General features: G+C 43.7%; 1 protein-coding gene across 6 annotated transcripts; it reads right to left on the minus strand.

Annotated features, from left to right (window-relative positions):
* Positions 1 to 1,006: 1,006 nt before the first annotated feature.
* LOC139534623 (RNA-binding protein 4.1-like) lies at positions 1,007 to 9,221 on the minus strand. 6 transcript variants are annotated; one of them, XM_071333899.1, is made up of 4 exons: positions 4,362 to 4,458; positions 3,175 to 3,599; positions 1,474 to 2,317; positions 1,007 to 1,218 (listed from the first exon to the last, which is right to left on the minus strand). In XM_071333899.1, the coding sequence occupies exons 2-3, from the start codon at positions 3,584 to 3,586 to the stop codon at positions 1,494 to 1,496; spliced, it is 1,236 nt and encodes a 411-aa protein (XP_071190000.1). In that variant the 5' UTR covers positions 3,587 to 3,599; positions 4,362 to 4,458; the 3' UTR covers positions 1,007 to 1,218; positions 1,474 to 1,493. The 6 variants fall into 6 exon arrangements, with proteins under 6 accessions (XP_071190000.1, XP_071190004.1, XP_071190003.1 ...); XM_071333901.1 differs by lacking the exons at positions 1,007 to 1,218; positions 1,474 to 2,317; positions 3,175 to 3,599; positions 4,362 to 4,458 and adding exons at positions 4,667 to 6,445; positions 6,718 to 7,536; positions 7,857 to 8,292; positions 9,043 to 9,221; XM_071333903.1 differs by lacking the exons at positions 1,474 to 2,317; positions 3,175 to 3,599; positions 4,362 to 4,458 and adding exons at positions 7,857 to 8,292; positions 9,043 to 9,221.
* Between the last annotated feature and the right edge of the window lie 10,277 nt (positions 9,222 to 19,498).

Below are 19,498 nucleotides of genomic sequence, written 5' to 3' on the forward strand. Positions count from 1 at the left end.
CGTGCCTTATTGCCTAATTAACCACCTATAAAAAGGTGTGCTAACTAGTGTACAGGACAATGTTACCAATATCATGCATGAGTAACTGAGGAGCAATAAACTAAAATGTGAGCAGTTGTGTTCATTCTGCTGCTGACATTCTAGGGGGAAAACAACTACCTTCCAAGCTCACCTACTACCATCCAAAAGAAGAATGGGGTGGTGAACAAAACATGGTAAGAAATCATGAATCAAAAGACCAAACTTTTCAGACAGTGACTTTATTGAGAAACAGATGGACAGAAATTTTTCTCATATCATCATTCAGAACAAATGGTGCCAAATCCACTTCTAAAATACTGATTTTGTCAAGATTGAATGGGTTCATGGGGCCGGCCCATGGTGATGTATAAGCCTACACAACAGTTTAGAAATGTTCTAAAACTAAGAATCTATTCAAAGTGTAATATTTCATTCACACACAATTTGAATAATACTGTAACATTTGAAGTGAAACATTTTCTTTGATACAGGTGCAATTCAGCCAAAAAGCGGGATTTGGTCATTTGTCCATTGAGGCCCCTACCTTAGGTGTATAGTAGAATTACATGTGTATTATTTACACATTCATTCACAATACCTATGTATTTCGATGGTTTTAAAATGAATTATCCAGAAGAAAAAGGAACGCACACCTATTTAGGCGAGGTGCTGGCTAGCGGAGTAGAAAACTTAAAAATAAAGGAGAGCCGCAATCACGATGATTGTACCCTGATGAAGACAGCTTGCCTGTCGAAACGTTGGTAAATTAAATATTTTTGCATCTGAGCTCCTAGAGTGTGCGGCTCTCCTTTATTTAAAAAAAAATGAATTATAACAATTAGCAAATGATTGCATTCATCACAATAATGCATACAACTGCTACCAAAAGTCAACTGCATTGGATGATTCAACTGGTGCTACTTCTCTTATAACTGCAGGACTCACATTCAAATCAAAATAATGTGTACTTGGTTGGTTTATGTAAAAAAAAAAAAAAAAAAAAAAAAATATCTATGCACATTCTGCTTTTAGTGGGGAAATACAAACGTTACTAAGCGATCAGTTGACACACGAGACAAATACCGAACAGGGAAGCTAAATGTCTGCACTTTCACAGTCCCACGATTGCGGCCAAAGCAGAAATGCATCGTGAGTCGAAACAAAGATGGTCAACCGAGCACGAGACTGTCGCGATACCTGAAAAGAGAGCATACCAAATAGTAACATGGTCACCCACAAGATGCATTTAAGTTCTACGGCACGTATTCTCTTCTATTTGATCAACAAGCTTGATGGGCATCAGACTTATCAATCAACGTCAAGACAGAAAACCTGACGTTTACCTAGGACGTTACCTAGGAAATAAACTATCAAAACACCCAGTGTTTACATTAATACCAGTTCCCTGGGAACTTAATCACGCTAACCTGTGAAAGCTAAATCAGGTCTCACCTGGACAGGAGGGAGAAAGGTTAGTAAGCATATCGCGCCCGCTCGGCGTAGGGGTCCCGCGGGATGTCGTAAGCCGAGCTTCTGGGGAGAGAGGGCACCGGGGAGAGGCGCGCGCGCTCGTACGCCTCGGTAGGTATTCGCCGGAATGGGCTCCGGTCGCGGGAGTAGTATGAGGAGAGGGGTGCTGGTGGAGAAGGGAGAGGACGGTGCTCGTATAGGTCGGGGCTAGAGGGAGGCAGGCGCTCCCTCATTATGGCCGAGGAGAAAGGGTACGGTGGGCTGGGCAAAGGAACAGACCGGCGCTCTTCGAAATAACTGGCTCCATACGGGCGAGCCCGGTACTTCTCGTAGAAGTCCACGGCACCATACGGATCCCGGTCCTCGTACGATGACCGCCGCACAGGGTAGGCTGGGACCACGCCGTGGCTCCAGCTGCTGCCTCCGTACGCTGCCTCGCTGGCATACACCCGGGCCATGCTATGTTCGGCGGCGCTCATTCCGTAACCCGGTGGAAGCCCGTAACCCAATGTGCTTTCATAGCCTGCGGGCCGGCCGTACCCGGGCGCCCCGCCAAAGCCGTGCGCGGGAGAATAGCTTCCACTGTAACCTGGATCGCCGACACTCAAGCCCCGGTGATAACCGCAGCCACCGCCGAACCTAGGGGCACCGCCATTGAATCCGTCAGAGCTTGGCTCGGCACCCTCTCTGTAGTTGCCCGAAGTGTCGAGCGGGCACTCTTTGGACCAGTGGCCTTCCTGCCCGCACCGATAACAACCTGTCCTCTCTCCCATGCCCGGCGTTGTACGCAGGCGGCTAGTCGAAAGCTTCACGCTCATCAGTTTGCCTTAAAAAAGAAAAACGCAAGAGTTTACCACGATACAACAAACTGTCCCATCTATGCACATGCTCTACGGAATCAGATAAAAGCCAGGCATGAATTAGAACACCACCATCATAACATTCATCTTGGAACTCCTCTGAAAGTGAACTCCGACAACTGTTCCACGTTCTATGCATATGAATAAGCTACCTTCTTATTTATCATCACTATTAGAATTCCTAAAACCAGGTCTCAAGCATGGATTACACTTGAGGCCCACGCGATTTTCATAGAGTTGGGTATGGCTGCCTTTTCCTGTTACGCTCCTTGCCTACGGAAAACCCTGCAGACTAAACTTAAACTTGAGACTCTTGTCCTCCTTACTCATTTTAAATATTAATTGGAATATTTGTATTTTTGTACTGCTTGTAACCGTTTCAGGTAATGCAAGTTCTTGTGCTGTTAGTAGAATAACTTGTGTAAATGAAATCTGTTGCTGTATTTTTTTTTTTTTTTGTATTATCTGTGATCGTTTTGTTTGTCTTGTTTAGGTACAATAATTAAAAAACGATGTGTAAACTTGTATATGCAGGGCCCAGCTGTAAAAGAGACCTTGGTCTCCGTCTGTGTTCCTTGTTGAAATAAAGGTAAAATAATGCAGGCAAATCTAGAGTCCAAATTCTTGCCTGAAGTTGGGGGAAATGTGTACAACGTGTTGGATGTATTTTGAGATAGCGCTTGACTGTCCCTTACTCTTTCACCACTTACATGTATCCATGACTTACCCATCAGTTTTGTTAGTGAATAGAACTCATTCTAATTACCAGGGGGATACCTACACCACACTGGCAACTGACCAACCAAGCCCTGTGTGAGTTCACCTTGGAAGGCTGTGTTGTCCAGCCCACTGATGGCCTCCATGGCATCCTCCACACGCTCCAAGTGGACAAAGGCGTAGTCCTTCACTATGTCACACTCCACCACGGGGCCGTACTCCTCAAACTTTGCCCGCATCTCTTGGTTGGTGCAGCTGCTGTTGATATTGCCCACGTGCAGCTTGGTGGTGTCTTTGGGTCTGCCGCGGCTCATCTCCACGTTCATCTGCTCCCCGTTGAGCTCATAGTGGTGGAGGTTCTTGATGGCCTCCTCCGCTTCAGCTTTGTCCTTCATGTGCACAAAGCCAAAGTTCTTGACGATGTCACACTCAGAGACCTTTCCATACTGGGAGAAGAGGGAGCGCAGCTCCTCTGCCATGGTGTTTGGAGACAAGTTCCCAAAGAAGATTTTCACCATGGTGATGCTCCCACTTCAGTATATGAACAATGGAAGAGGATTAGACAAAGGAAATCATTTGATTAAAACAACAAAAAACTCTTGGCTCAGGGAGTCTTATGAACCTAAAAGTATATTGAGTAACCTATTAAAATATCAAATGATTGATCAATAAGCTAGTGTCTTAGGACTCTCTTTATGCATTGTTGTCGAGTCTCGTCGCATGTGTTTTGTTCTAATATATATATATATTATCCCAGCCCCGCATGAGGTGTTTTGCCTTAGGTAGGCCGTCAATGTAAATACGAATGTTGTTGTTCACAGACATGCCTAGTTAAATAAAAATGCACTATGCAGTGTAAGTGAATGCATTGGGTCATAAGTAGGAGGACCAGTTATTAACCAATCACAATGCTGTTTTTGCAACAGAGGTTATGCTTAGGAAGTGAACAAGTTGTACATTGCTCATTCATTCAAGCTCGCGAACTAACATTAACAATTTCAGCGACCAGCATCTTTGCACGTGTACTCGTTTGGAACGTGCATGAGAGCTAGCGACACTATTGCAGACAAGCTAGTAATTGCCTTTTGTGGCAACGCTAGCAAGTGTGTCGTCTGTCTGTGCATGCACAACGCGCATGCTACGCTAACAATAGATCCGAAACGCGTTGCATGATGGTCATATGATTTTACATAGTTGTATTTCATATTTGTGCTGGTTGCAACGGCAATACCTAACATGACATTAAAATGAATGGATAGCTAGCTAGATTACATGTTCTATATTCCTTCGTACCTTTCGCGGTGGACTCACTGGGTTGATGCCACTAGTTTCCGAAGGGCTGAAATGGCTCCTCTGCCCGCGTTTGCTACCTACGGCACAATCTCTATCCAGCCTCTCACAAGGCAGAACCAGATCGGGGTTCAAAATCAGACCTGTTGATTGGCCGAATGGACAATTGTTTTCTTCTTCTTGATTTAGTACCTATCATCAGGTTTTATAGTAAGTATCATCTGAAAAGTATTGTCAATGCATTATCAAGTATAGATGTGGAAAAAGTCCGGATGTCTCGAGAGGATAAATACAAATATGATTCTCACCAAAATACATTTTGGTTTATTAAAAAATAAAATGCATAAAACGTACACGCTTTGACTGTAGGAAATATACCAACTACAACAATTCCCATTAGAACTGAGCAGACAGATGCTCTGTTTAGACAGGCCGCCCAATTCTGATAATTTCCCCACAAATTTGTCTTTGACCAATCACAGCTCTTTTCACGTCAGCTCTTTTTGTATATCAGAATAGGGCTGCCCATCAAAACGCAGACTAAGGCACCCCAAGAACGTGATCAGACTAGAGCCCATTATATCTCAATGGTAATGTCATGTAAGTAAGCATTTCACCGTAAGGTCTACATTTGTTGTATTCGGCGCATGTGACAAAGTTTGATTTGATAGCAATGCCAGTTATGCTCATGTTATTTACTGTATTCAACATGTTTGTGTCTAGAAATAAATAATACAGTAATAGAGGACAATTTTGGATTATTAAAGCTTGGTTTGTTAGAAACAATATTTAGATTGTTGAAACAAGCCTCTTAAATTTGAATTTCAGACTGGACCATCCTAATCATGCAAAAATAGTTACTCTTGGAAGTGTATTAAACATGCACTTTTCCAATGAGTACCAACCGATTGCTTATTTTGGTTAGGAAACGCACACCGTTTTTAGCCCTGCAAATACACCCAAAATAATTCTAAAGCTGGAATGTTGTCTTGGGATAATGACAATGTTGTGACAGCAGATATTAACCAAAGAATGATTGAGGCCTCTAGTGGCCAAAAGCTGTACTGGCATGGGCAGCACCATAGAGGGCTTCCACCATTTTAATATAGACAACTGGGTGGGACTTCCAACTTCATTGGTTGATCCCTCCTGGTGACCCCGTTGGAGTCGTGTCCAACCAGGTCATCAGGAGGGAACAGCCAATTGTGTAGAGAATTGACTACCTCAAAATGGATGTCTCAATGGCGCTACCCATGCGGCCACAAATGCTATAATGGCACAGATGCAAAGATGAGTCCTCTATCTCAATGATATTAACTCAAGATAGCAAAAGCAGTATGACAACAGGATCTCCTCTACACTAAGTAGAACATCCTCCTTTATCAAAATGAAAGTTCTAAAATCCAGTGGATGAATTTCACAGATTGTTCTGGGGAATATTCATACCCGCCTATTCTTACATTGCTTTCCCAGGGGAAAAACATTTAAATAGGGGGGATTTTTTTTTTTAAATGACTACTGCGCTATACACGGCATGAAGTTTTAAATGAATAGTTGAACAAACCAATTAAATGAAAACAAGATATTTCTCAAAAAGGATAAATATTTCTCTAAACTACGGTCACCTCAATCCGACAAATAAAAAATGTGGCAAATTCAGAGGCCAATTTGCTTTGACGATTTTAAATCACAAGGGGGAGAGGAAAAAACACATTTAAAACCCCCCCCCCAAAAAACATGACCCACACAAACTAACAAAGCGATTTGAAAGCCGGTATAATTAAGCTAGTATTAACATCAAACTGTAGAAATGCCACACTGGTGGTTTTCGATAGCAAACAGGCGTTGTAACTGACAACTAAAATAAAGGAAGAATGTGGAGTGGTGTGGACTGATTGGTTAGTTGAGAGGATTATTCGTCTGCCGGCACCGGTGCCAGGAAGATGCACACGCCAATTTCCGTCCGCGTCACTCTCGCGTCACCACATTCCGAGTCGCGAAAGGTTTGTTTGCGGCACAGCTCGATGGAACCATGCAGCTGGGAGAAGGAATGGTAGCAAAGGAAAAGTCCGGCATTTCATACACACCTAGAAAAAGAGCAGAGCATTCGCTTTGAGAAATGGGATGGTGTCTCACGGTTTAAAAAGCACTGTGTGGGGGGGGGGGGGGGGATCTTAGTTCTTGTTCTTCATTGAAGAAATATAAAGATGAACACGAATATAAAGATGAACACGAGTCTACTGTATCCCAGTCCCCACTGTAACATCATCAAGTACCTGTTTTATAATAAATGGAACGCACCATTCCAGAACACACTCACCCACAGGAATGGGTTAGTATTCCTAGTTGATTGGCTCACCTTGGCAGTGTGTGGCTCAGTAAGCATAGCGTGCCCGATCGGTGTAGGGGTCCCTGGCCCGCGGGACAGCGTACGAAGAGCTTCTGGAGGACGACACCGGGGACAGCCGCGAGCGCTCGTAACCATAGCTGTCAGAGGCGACGGCCACTCGTCTGATCGGGCTGCGGTCTCGCAAGTAGTACGAGGCGGCCGCCGAGGGTGGTGGTAGCGGGCGGCGCTCGTACGGGTCGATACTAGAGGAGAGCCTTGAGAGGGAGGAAGAGGGGGGAGGGGGAGGTGGGATATAGCCGAGGCGGCGCTCTTCAAAATAGCTTGAGCCGTATGGCCGTGCTCTGTACTTCTCGTAATAGTCAACACTGCTGCTGTAGTGGTCTCGCTCGTAGGCCGATGCCCTTTCAGGATAGGAGCTCGGAAGCCTGCCGCTGTACCGATCCCTGGCATCTGCGCTGTACTCCCGAGCAGAGCCATAGCTAGGCCTACGGCTCAGAGGGGGAGGCCCCCCCAGGTAACTGGACGCTCTGCTATACCCTAGCCCGCCCATGTAGTCGGATGCCGCAGCTCTGGGGGGCATCCCGTAGCCACTAGGGTATCCGCCGCCACCCCTGCTGAAACCCCGTGGGAAGCCCCTGCCGCGGCCCCTCATTGGGCCACCCCCGGGTCGGTCATCGCGGTCACCGTAGCTACCGCCATTCTGACCGCCGTTAGGGCAGTCTTTCGACCAGTGACCCTGTTTCCCACAGACATAGCAGCCGGTTTGAGCTCCCATTCCCGGGACCGTGCGCAGGCGACTGGTGGACAGTTGTACGCTCATCAGCTTGCCTTTTGAGGAGAGAGAAGAGACGCATGAGACCGTTGGCTTCTGACACGCTCCACTGCTTCTTAACGACTAAAGTTATTTTCTTATTGCAAATACTTATATATTAGCATCAATTGGTTCACCTGCACTGTTACGTTGAAACCGAATAAAAGAACCACGGAAAAGACCCAACCTTATTGCCGTTACTTATTAATTGACCTCAGAATTAAACCAAAATGCTATAGCGGCATCACGTTACGAGCTTTATGCCATCTAAAAAGGAAGTGTATTCTGTAACTACGGAGAGCACAGACTATCTGCTCTCTTCTGCCTGCGGGTTCACCTTGGAAGGCTGTGTTGTCCAGCCCACTGATGGCCTCCATGGCATCATCCACAGACTCCATGTGGACAAAGGCGTAGTCCTTCACTATGTCAGCCTCAACCACAGGGCCATAAGCCTCAAACTTGGTCTTCAGCTCCTCATTGGTGCAACCCTCTGGGATGTTACTGACATGCAGCTTGGTGGTTGACTTTGGTCTGCCGCGGCTCATCTCCACGTTCATCTGAGCCCCGTTTAGCTCATAGTGGTGGAGATTCTTGATGGCCTCCTCCGCTTCAGCTTTGTCCTTCATGTGCACAAAGCCAAAGTTCTTGACAATATCACACTCAGATATCTTTCCATACTCAGAGAAGAGAGTGCGTAGCTCCTCCTGCGTGGTTCCGGAGGCGAGATTGCCTATGAAGATTTTCACCATCTTCAAATCAGAATGTTGTTATTCCTGCAAGGGGAGACAAGCAGTTTGTTTTTGTTTACCAAGTATATATCAAATATTTTTAGATTTAATTAAAGAACCACGTGTAGACGTAGCTTTACAAGACAGCCAACTTTCAAAAATAGTATGATATTATTATAAGCGTTCTTTAATACGTCAAGAGAATAATATGTCAGCAAGTTCTGACGTAACATTAGCTAGTTAGCTAACGTTACTTCCGCAGCTAGCTGACCAGGCCAACTAGCAAACAGTTGTTTAGCATTGATGACTTGCCATTTCATCATTCATGGCTAGCTATCAAGATTATATATAAATATTAATCTAGCAGCTAGCTTCAGAGGTTGCATCTAAAGTTTAATTTACCTCACTTTAGCCAGCTAACTTTGGTTAGCTTGCTATGCTCTGAGCTAACTGTGTTAATTGTAATTAAAAAAAAAAAATCTTATTTAGCTAAATCATGTGATAGAAAACTGGCTAACATTGGGTGATAGTCTGAAACCTCCAACTGAAATTCAAATGGTGTTGATAACCTAGCCAGCTAAGTTAGTTTGGTAGCCATTTGCGTTAGCTAGTATGCTACCGCCGATACTACAGTAGTTTTAGGAAGAAACGTTTGCGCGGTATGGTGCTAGCGTATCTAACTAGTTCCTACTTTTGGTCTAAAAAACACACCATGATAATATCGTACAGAATACCTTACTCCAAACTCTAACAACTAGTTAAATAAAATTAACCAATAACTGAAATGTCCCTCACCTGAACTATGAATTCAGCCGCCAATGAATGACTTCTGAAATGGCGTCGTGATGATTTTTCACCTTCTTCTTCTGTGGAATTACGGCGGTCCGCAAACATACCTTAGCACCACAGACAGAACAATGAGACAGATATTTTACCGGATGTGTAAATGTGAAGCATCCGCTTGGCTTTTCCACTCACAACCACGACAAAATTTGGTAGTGAGAAGATGAGACGAGATGGATTTTTACCGAAATTCTGCAAATGTTCTCATCGATGAAACATTTGATCACAATACAGTTTCTGTTGCCAAAACGATATCTGTGGACTGTTTTGTAGACTTTACCCTTTGCCAAAGTTTTTTTGTTAAAGTGCATGGTTTAGATGTATGCTAGAACGCGCAAACTATCTTTGGAAATAGTAATGGTGTCTTTTTGTGCCTCTAGTAAGCTTATTCTTCTTTGATGTTTAACTTCGGTTGGCCTCCAATACATGTTGCATTACCGCCATCTACTAGATTGGAGTACAACTTTACTATACTTCCCTTGAAAAAAATAAACAAATACCCTACCATCTAACGCTACACTCACAAAATTAAAAAAAACTCCCCTACTCCACAATGTAAATCTATTTAGTCCTACCTCATGCCAACAACCTGAAAGCATGGGACATCACCACTTAACACCCTGTAACTCTTCTGACGTCAAGTCCCGTACACTAAAATACAGTTGAAGTCGGAAGTTTACATACACTTAGGTTGGAGTCATTAAAACTCGTTTTTCAACCACCCCACAAATTTCTTGTTAACAAACTATAGTTTTGGCAAGTCGGTTAGGATATGTACATTATGCATGACACAAGTAATTTTTCCAACAATTGTTTACAGACAGATTATTTCACTTATAATTCACTATATCACAATTCCAGTGGGTCAGAAGTTCACATACACTAAGTTGACTGTGCCTTTAAACAGCTTGGAAAACTCCAGAAAATGATGTCTTGGCTTTAGAAGCTTCTGATAAGCTAATTGACAAAATTTGAGTCATTTGGATGTGTACCTGTGAATATATTTCAAGGCCATACCTTCAAACTCAGTGCCTTTTTGCTTGACATCATGGGAAAATCAAAAAGAAATCAGCCAAGACCTCAGACAAAAGAATTATAGACCTCCACAAGTCTGGTTCATCCTTGGGAGCATTTTCCAAACGCCTGAAGTCATTTGTACAAACAATAATAGGCAAGTATAAACACCATGGGACCACACAGCCGTCATACCGCTCAGGAAGGAGATGCGTTCTGTTTCCTAGAGATGAATGTACTTTGGTGCGAAAAGAGCAAATCAATCCCAAAACAACAGCAAAGGACCTTGTAAAGATGCTGGAGGAAACAGGTACAAAAGTATCTATATCCACAGTAAAACGAGTCCTATATCGACATACCCTGAAAGGCCGCTCAGCAAGGAAGAAGCCACTGCTCCAAAACCGCCATTAAAAAACCCAGACAACGGTTTGCAACTGCACATGGGGACAAAGATCGTACTTTTTGGAGAAATGTCCTCTGGTCTGATGAAACAAAAATAGAACTGTTTGGCCATAATGACCATTGTTATGTTTGGAAGTTAAAGGGGGAGGCTTGGAAGCCAAAGACACCATCCCAACCGTGAAGCACGGGGGTGGCAGCATCATGTTGTGGGGATGCTTTGCTGCAGGAGGGACTGGTGCACTTCACAAAATAGAAAAACATTGTGGGAAGCTTGTGGAAGGCTACCCAAAACGTTTGACCCAGGTTAAACAATTTAAAGACAATGCTACCAAATACTAATTGAGTGTATGTAAACTTCTGACCCACTGGGAATGTAATGATAGAAATAAAAGCAGAAATAAATAATTCTCAACTATTATTGTCGCATAGTTGACGCTGGAGAGGCGAAGCAGGTACGGGGAGTCAAACATTTAATAAGGAACAGACATGGAACGAGACAAGAACAGCATCAGCACAAGGGTAACAAAGACAAGAACAATTAATGCATCAACAGGGAACAGAGCAGGGGAACTGACAAATATAGGGGAAGTAATAAACAGGTGATGAGTGAGTCCAGGTGAATCCAATATCGCTGATGCGCGTGACGAGGGAAGGCAGGTGTGCGTAATTGATGATGGCAGGAGTGCGTGATGCAGGGAAGCCTGGCGCCCTCGAGCGCCAGGGGGGAAGAGCGGGAGCAGCCGTGACAATTATTCTGACATTTCACATTCTTAAAATAAAGTGGTGATCCTAACTGACCTAAAACAGGGAATTTTTATGAGGATTAAATGTCAGGAATTGTGAAAAACTGAGTTTAAATGTATTTGGCTAAGGTGTCTGTAAACTTCCAACTTCAACTGTATATACACACACTACATGACCAAAAGTATGTGGACACCTGCTCGTCGAATATCTCATGGGCTTTAATATGGAGTTGGTCCCCCCTTTGCTGCTACAACAGCCACCACTCTTCTGGGAAGGCTTTCCACTAGATTTTGGAACATTGCTGCGGGGACTTGCTTCCATTCAGCCACAAGAGCATTAGTGAGGTCGGGCACTGATGTTGTGCTATTATGCCTGGCTCGCAGTCGGCATTCCAGTTCACCCCAAAGGTGTTCGATGGGGTTGAGGTCAGGGTTCTATGCAGGCCAGTCATGTTCTTCCACATCGATCTCAACAAACCATTTCTGTATGGACATTGCTTTGTGCATGGTGGCATTGTCATGCTAAAACAGGAAAGGGCCTTCCCCAAACTGTTGCCACAAAGTTGCCACAAAGCAAAGAATTGTCTAGAATGTAGCATTAAGATTTCCCTTCACTGGAACTAAGGGGCCTAGCCCGAACCATGAAAACAGCCCCAGGCCATTATTCATCCTCCACCAAACTTTACAGTTGGCACTATGCATTCGGGCAGGTAGCGTTCTTTTGGCATCTGCCAAACCCATATCTGTCCATCGGACTGCCAGATGGTGAAGCATGATTCATCACTCCAGAGAACGCGTTTCAACTGCTCCCGAGTCCAATGGCGGCAAGCTTTACACAACTCCAGCCGACGCTTGACATTGTGCATGGTGATCTTAGGCTTGTGTGAGGCTGATCGACCATGGAAACCCATTTCATGAAGCTCCCGACAAAGTTCTTGTGCTGACGTTGCTTCCAGAGGCTGTTTGGGACTTGGTAGTGAGTGTTGCAACCGAGGACAGACGATTACAACGCACTACGCATTCAGCACTCAGTGGTCCCATTCTGTGAGCTTGTGTGGCCTACCACTTCGTGGCAGAGCCGTTGTTGCTCCTAGACATTTCAACTTCACAATAACATCACTTACAGTTGACCGGGGCAGCTCTAGCAGGGCAGAAAATTGGCGAACTGACTTGTTGTAAAGGTGGCATCCTATGACGGTGCCACAATGAAAGTCACTGAGCTCTTCAGTAAGGCCATTCTACAGCCAATGTTTGTCTATGGAGATTGCATGGCTGTGTGTTCGATTTTATGCACCTGTCAGCAACCGGTGTGGCTGAAATAGCCGAATACACAAATTTGAAGGGGTGTCCACATACATTTGTGTGTATATACTGTATATTCATTGCGGGAAAGGGGAGAGTTAAAAACATAATATACAATACAAAAATAAAATAAATCTCCCAAATCCCCACCCCACTCCTTCAGTGATAATCTAAATCACATCGCTACACAGGCTCATGTGTCTGTGTTGACCGAACATTAATCGACAGGATTCCTTGTAATGCACCCAAAAACGTTCAGCCGCACTCACAACGATTCCTATTTCCTCAGATTTCTTCTTTGTTTGCGCCGTGCAGTTTATAACCAATGCAATAAACGATACTAAGTCCACCTTTTTAACATGCAACGTGCCAGGGTCCTACTGGCAAGTAACATTTACTTCTGTCTCTAATCCAACTACCATGGTTTCTTCAACTTTACTCCCTTCTTCCACTCTTCTCACCCCCTCCGGATAGGAGACATGCTGGACAGCCCTTATTCTTGTCACCTCAGTCTCCTTCACCCTAACAGGGCACTTCATGAATTCTGGTACATGCTCACCACCACAATTGCAGCATTTTGCCTCAACTGTCATATGATACTCCTCCCATCTATATACACTTGACAAATGTCCGATAGTACATTTATCACACTGCAAGGGGTTTGGGCATGAAGGCTCTTACAGGATATCACACATAACCCAAATATACGTACAAAGGGCGAGACTCTTCAAATAACAAAATAATGGGCTTCCTCACTCCATCCACCATACAGGTCAGTTGGCGTGTACTAACCACTGGGCTTCCTCACTCCATCCACCATACGGATCAGTTGGTGTGTACTAACCACTGGGCTTCCTCACTCCATCCACCATACAGGTCAGTTGGCGTGTACTAACCACTGGGCTTCCTCACTCCATCCACCATACAGGTCAGTTGGCGTGTACTAACCACTGGGCTTCCTCACACCATTCACCATACAGGTCAGTTGGCGTGTACTAACCACTGGGCTTCCTCACACCATCCACCATACGGATCAGTTGGTGTGTACTAACCACTGGGCTTCCTCACTCCATCCACCATACGGATCAGTTGGCGTGTACTAACCACTGGGCTTCCTCACACCATCCACCATACAGGTCAGTTGGTGTGCACCAACCACTGACTCTATTTCTTTAGTTACATCCTTTGCACTCTCTTCTAGCGCCACTCCAACCCCTTTGATAGGCGCCCTGCTTCACAGATCCACGCACGATACATTCCAATCCGATATATTTTTCAGGTGCAAAGCACGCACCTTCTGCTGCCACAGCCTGTCATTTGAAATGGGAGCAAGTGATTCATAGCGGGCAAAACAAGCAAGGAGGTGGGCAGAGCCAAGCACGAGCTAGCAAGAGCCTATTGGCGAGTTCTAGAATTGATTTGCATATTTCCGTTAGGGAACGCCTACTCTGTGAAGTGAGCATGTGCAATAACTCAATTCGCCCTTGCACTCCTAAACAACGCAGTTTTTTAAAACTTTGGCAAATGGGAAAGTCTACCAACTAGTTTTGGAAACAGAAAACTGTATTGAGATCAAATGTTTAATCAATGAGAAAATTAGCAGAATGTCGGCCAAAAACCATTTAGCTCCATCTTCTCCCATTGCCGGCCCCTGGGCTTCCTCTAACCCTACACCCATTAAAACATCACCACTATTCCACCACTTTGGCCCTATCTGATCCTTCACCTGGCCGGCAGCCTGGGAGGACGGGACACTATGGTTCGAAACATCTTGTAAATATTCTGCAGTAAAATCTACTACACCCAAGTGCTTCTCCGCAGCTGCCACAACATCTATTTTCTGGAGAAGCCCCTGATGGAGTGTGCAGTTCTGGGCTCAATGTGGGCAAACGCGTTTAACCCGAACCCTTCCCATCTCCTTCAAGGTCACCCAAGTTGAGGTTCACGTTGAAGGTATCAACGTCAACGAAAGCGAATCTTAATCGAACCTAACCTACATGGATAAAAACATGAACCATGGAAGTAAGTGAGACTGTCATTATGCATAATGTACTTTGTAATACTCATGTTATACCAGTGCAGTGGTATATTTTTATATAACCAACTACCGCACCGATGTTAGCATAGTGTTAATTAGCACCCATTTGCAGGTGAGCTAGCTAATTGCTTACAATGAGGGAATCTTATTTGGACAAATGTGCCTACTTGAGCAGTAAGCCTAGGTTGACATGTACAGTTATGTAATCGATGTGATCGTTGATTTTCTGTGTTTCGTCAATGTATGCCTTGTTGTGTTTGCCTGGCTCTAAACGTATATCGTTGATGCCAACGGCCATTCCCTAAGTTACACATAGCGAGTCTACACAGCCTACACATAGTATATACAATAATGAAATTAAATGCCTATTGCTTATTTTATGCCTTTCTAATTATCATGCCTTTTATGTCTATGCTTATTTTCTTTGATGTATAGAGACACGTTAGTATGTTATTGGAGGGCCAGAGTCCCAAAATTAAAAAATGCATCAGCAGTCAACTTCATCACTGCCCCTTCTGCACATCAAAGGTCAACAACCACATCAAAGGTCATGCTTCAGTGGGGCACAGAGGTACTATTTCCTTCTTTGTTTATTGAATATATTTGACGTCCACGTTTTTTGATTTACCCTATTTTTTCAGTTACATCAGTGTATTTAATTAAATTGTATAACTTGTTACTTTACTGTTATTCCTCTCTTTCAGAGTTCACAATCATAAAGTGTGGCTTCAGTTGTAGAAATGCGACACACTTTCATTGTTGCTATTGCTACGGCAACAATAATCAACAGAGCACAGTTTCTGAAGCACCTGACATACCATCATCATCCAGTGGCACCTCAAGAGCACCCAGAGGCCCTTAAACAGTGGCCAGTGGCCCCTCAAGAGCACACAGAGGCCCTTAAACAGCGGCCAGTGGCCCCTCAAGAGCACCCAGAGGCCCTTAAACAGTGGCCCCTCAAGAGCACCCAGAGGCCCTTAAACAGAGGCCAGTGGTCCCTCAAGAGCACCCAGAGGCCCTTAAACAGTCCCCAGAGGCCCTTAAACAGTCCCCAGAGGCCCCCCAAGAGCACCCAGAGGCCCTTGAACATTCCCCAGAGGGACTGTGTTATGTGTTATGTTGTTTAGTAAAGATAACGTAGAAGTCACCCGAGTCTCTGATCTCTTTACTGGAGCTGGTATAACTTAATGTACAAAGCACATTCAGCTTGTCAGTATGTCGATATGGTATAGTCTGTCTCCATTCTCATGAGGAAAGTAAATAGCATTATAAATCAGGATAGGTAGTAACTGTATATATATGCTCAATGAAATAATATAATTACAAAGTTATAACATTTATCAACACAATTTTAACAGTACATGACATACATAACAAGTATGTTGTTCAATGCAACAATATCAGTAGCTTGTCTCAAATATAGCATGAAGCAAAAAGTGTTACAACACATGTGCTGGTACCACTTCATATAATATTTCTTACGATCTTCAAAAATGAAATACGTTTGTATTCAACGTGTGCCTTGCACAAACGTGTGTTTGTATTCAGTGTGTGACTGTCAAACCTCAGATGGACAAAAAAAACACTGGTGGGCGGGGTCAAATGTGGGCGGAGTCCCTACATTGAGCCAGGCCCCGAACTGCACGCTGTGATTGACGTTCCGTTTATGCAGTACAGTTGATAACCATGGCTATGAACGCTAAGACGCCAACCTTAGTAAAACATATCTTATTCTTTAGTATCATGGCATTCGCATATTTTGTTTGTGCATGCTGCCACCTACTGTGCGGTGGTGTGTGGTCGATAACGTTGCATTTTGTGATACAACAATAAGGGGAAAAGGAAAAAATATCCACCAACTAACCCTACATCTATATAGCACTACTACATACCACCAACTAACCCTAAATCTACTGCATATAGCACTACTACATACCACCAACTAACCCTATAGTATATCTACAGTGGGGCAAAAAAGTATTTAGTCAGCCACCAATTGTGCAAGTTCTCCCACTTAAAAAGATGAGAGAGGCCTGTAATTTTCATCATAGGTACACTTCAACTATGACAGACAAAATTAGAAAAAAAATCCAGAAAATCACATTGTAGGAATTTTAATGAATTTATTTGCAAATTATGGTGGAAAATAAGTATTTGGTCAATAACAAAAGTTTATCTCAATACTTTGTTATATACCCTTTGTTGGCAATGACAGAGGTCAAACGTTTTCTGTAAGTCTTCACAAGGTTTTCACACACTGTTGCTGGTATTTTGGCCCATTCCTCCATGCAGATCTCCTCTAGAGCAGTGATGTTTTGGGGCTGTTGCTGGGCAACACGGACTTTCAACTCCCTCCAAAGATTTTCTATGGGGTTGAGATCTGGAGACTGGCTAGGCCACTCCAGGACCTTGAAATGCTTCTTACGAAGCCACTCCTTCGTTGCCCTGGCGGTGTGTTTGGGATCATTGTCATGCTGAAAGACCCAGCCACGTTTCATCTTCAATGCCCATGCTGATGGAAGGAGGTTTTCACTAAAAATCTCACGATACATGGCCCCATTCATTCTTTCCTTTACACCAGGGGTGTCAAACTCATTTCGCATCGTGGGCCACATACGGCCTAGGGAGATGTCAAGTGGGCCGGACCATTAAAATTATACCATACTCTGCTATAAATAACCAAAATATCATGTCTTTCCTTTGTTTTGGTGTAAAGAAGCACAAGAACATTAGGAAAATATTGAAATTTAATGAACTATCCTTTTACAAAACATTTCATGAAACACCTCATATTTCCTTAGACAAATGTGCAATTTACTTTTATCATTCACAAATATGCATTGCAACTGATCCCACTGATTGTACAAAGGCACAAAACTTTAATTGGTACTGAAAAATATAGTAATGCACTTTAAGATTAAATGAGACTTTTAAAGAAAGGAATTTTTAAACCACTTACACATACGCATATAAAATCTAAATGTAATCCCTGCGTACACCTTACAAACTAAGGAGAGTGATTTTAAATGTGTAATGAAGAAAGTGTTCGCCTGTCCTGTAAATCTGTAAACTTCATACATGAAACATACATACACATACAATACATACTGAAAATTTATGGAGTTGTATGAACAGTAGAATTCCATCACACAACTTTTGTTTTGAAGCTGCTGACTAACATTAAAGTGCACATTTTTTTAAATCACCACAGTAAGGATTCATCTTCACAGAGCTGTATTCTTTCAATGCAAACAGTATCTAAGGCAGCATTTTAAAGGTGTTAGTCTAGTCTGGACTTGTATTTGTTCCTGAAACTTGGCATCTTTTGGCCTGTACAAGTGCATCAACACCAGGTGTCATGTCCTGACTAGCTGTCACTTTCAGAATCTCATTTAAGTGCTTGTTTGTGAGCCTTGAACGCATTTTTGTTTTATTGATATTCATCACTGAGAAAATTTGTTCACAAAGGTAGGTTGTCCCAAACATGCACAAAATTTTAGCAGCCAGGGCTGTTAATTTGGGGTACCCTGGTAGTAGATACTGATAAAATCTGTCCAGACCTACAGAGGCAAATTTGCCCTTCAAATCTGCATCACACTGCAAATCAATTATCTCTAGCTGAATTTCGACCGGCAGATCAGAAGCTTTAACTGTGAAAGGTGAGCGAAAAACTGAAAATTCTGTCTCAAGTTCACCAAATACCTGAAAACGTTTCTCAAACTCCCGCAGTAGTCCTGCAATTTTGTCTTTGTACCGTTTCATGTCCGCATCAGGTCTGGTCACACACACATCTCTCAGACAGGGGAAATGAGCAGGGTTGCCATTTGCCAGTTGCATCTCCCACAAAGTCAGCTTCAACTTAAATGCATGTATGTTGTCAGAAAACTGTGTGACAACTTTTTTGCGGCCTTGCAACATTTTGTTCAGATTGTTCAAGTGTTCAGTAATATCAACCAAGAATGCAAGGTCCCGTAGCCATTCCTGAGATTGTAATTCCAACACCGGTTTTCCTTTTTTCTCCATGAACTGTCCGATTTCCTCTCGTAGATCAAAGAAATGCCTCAGCACAGCGCCTCGGCTTAACCATCTCACTTCAGTGTGGTATGGCAGGCTGTGGGTAATGTTGCTGTCGCTGAGAAGTTTGTCAAACTGACGATGGTTCAGACCTCTGGACCGGATGAAATTTACAGTGCGAACAACCACCTCCATGACGTGGTCCATTTTCAGCGACTTGCAACACAATGCCTCCTGGTGCAAAATACAGTGAAATGTCCAGAAACGATCTCCTCCATTAAGGGCTTGTACTTTGTCTTTGAACTTTGTCGCGACACCTGCTTTCTTTCCGACCATGGATGGCGCGCCGTCTGTAGCCAGGCTGACAGCGCGGGACCAGTCCACTCCAACTCTGTCCAATGCAGCAACGACAGAGCCGAAAATGTCCTCGGCTGTTGTGGTGTCCATCATTGGCACCAACTCAAGAAACTCTTCAGTAACAGTCAATGTCTCATCAACTCCTCGAATAAATATGGCCAGTTGGGCCACGTCTGTGATGTCAGTGCTCTCGTCAATTGCCACGGAAAATGCAATAAATGACTTGACTCTCTGTTTCAATTGACTGTCTAAATCTGCCGATAGTTCCGAAATCCTCTCTGCTATAGTATTCCTCGTCAGGCTAATATTGGCAAAAGCTTGTCGCTTCTCGGGACATACAAGTTCAGCCGCCTTCATCATGCATCGTTTAACAAAGTCACCGTCGGAATACGGCTTCGATGCTAATGCTATTTCGCTAGCAATTAGGTAGCTGGCTTTTACCGCTGCTTCACTGACTTCTCGGCTCTGGATGAAAGTTGACTGCTGTTTCCTCAGACCCGCCAGCAATTCGTTAATCTTATCTCTTCTCAGTTGTCCT

This window comes from Salvelinus alpinus, chromosome 11 (assembly GCF_045679555.1).
Source record: "Salvelinus alpinus chromosome 11, SLU_Salpinus.1, whole genome shotgun sequence".
Classification (NCBI taxonomy): Eukaryota; Metazoa; Chordata; class Actinopteri; order Salmoniformes; family Salmonidae; genus Salvelinus; species Salvelinus alpinus.

Bases quoted from the DNA above. Each gene is read 5' to 3' on its own strand.
- LOC139534623 (XM_071333899.1), bottom strand. From the start codon at position 3,586: ATGGTGAAAATCTTCTTTGGGAACTTGTCTCCAAACACCATGGCAGAG. The intron at 2,318-3,174 runs GTGAACTCACAC...TTCTTTTTTAAG, and splicing joins GGACAACACAGCCTTCCAAG to GCAAACTGATGAGCGTGAAG.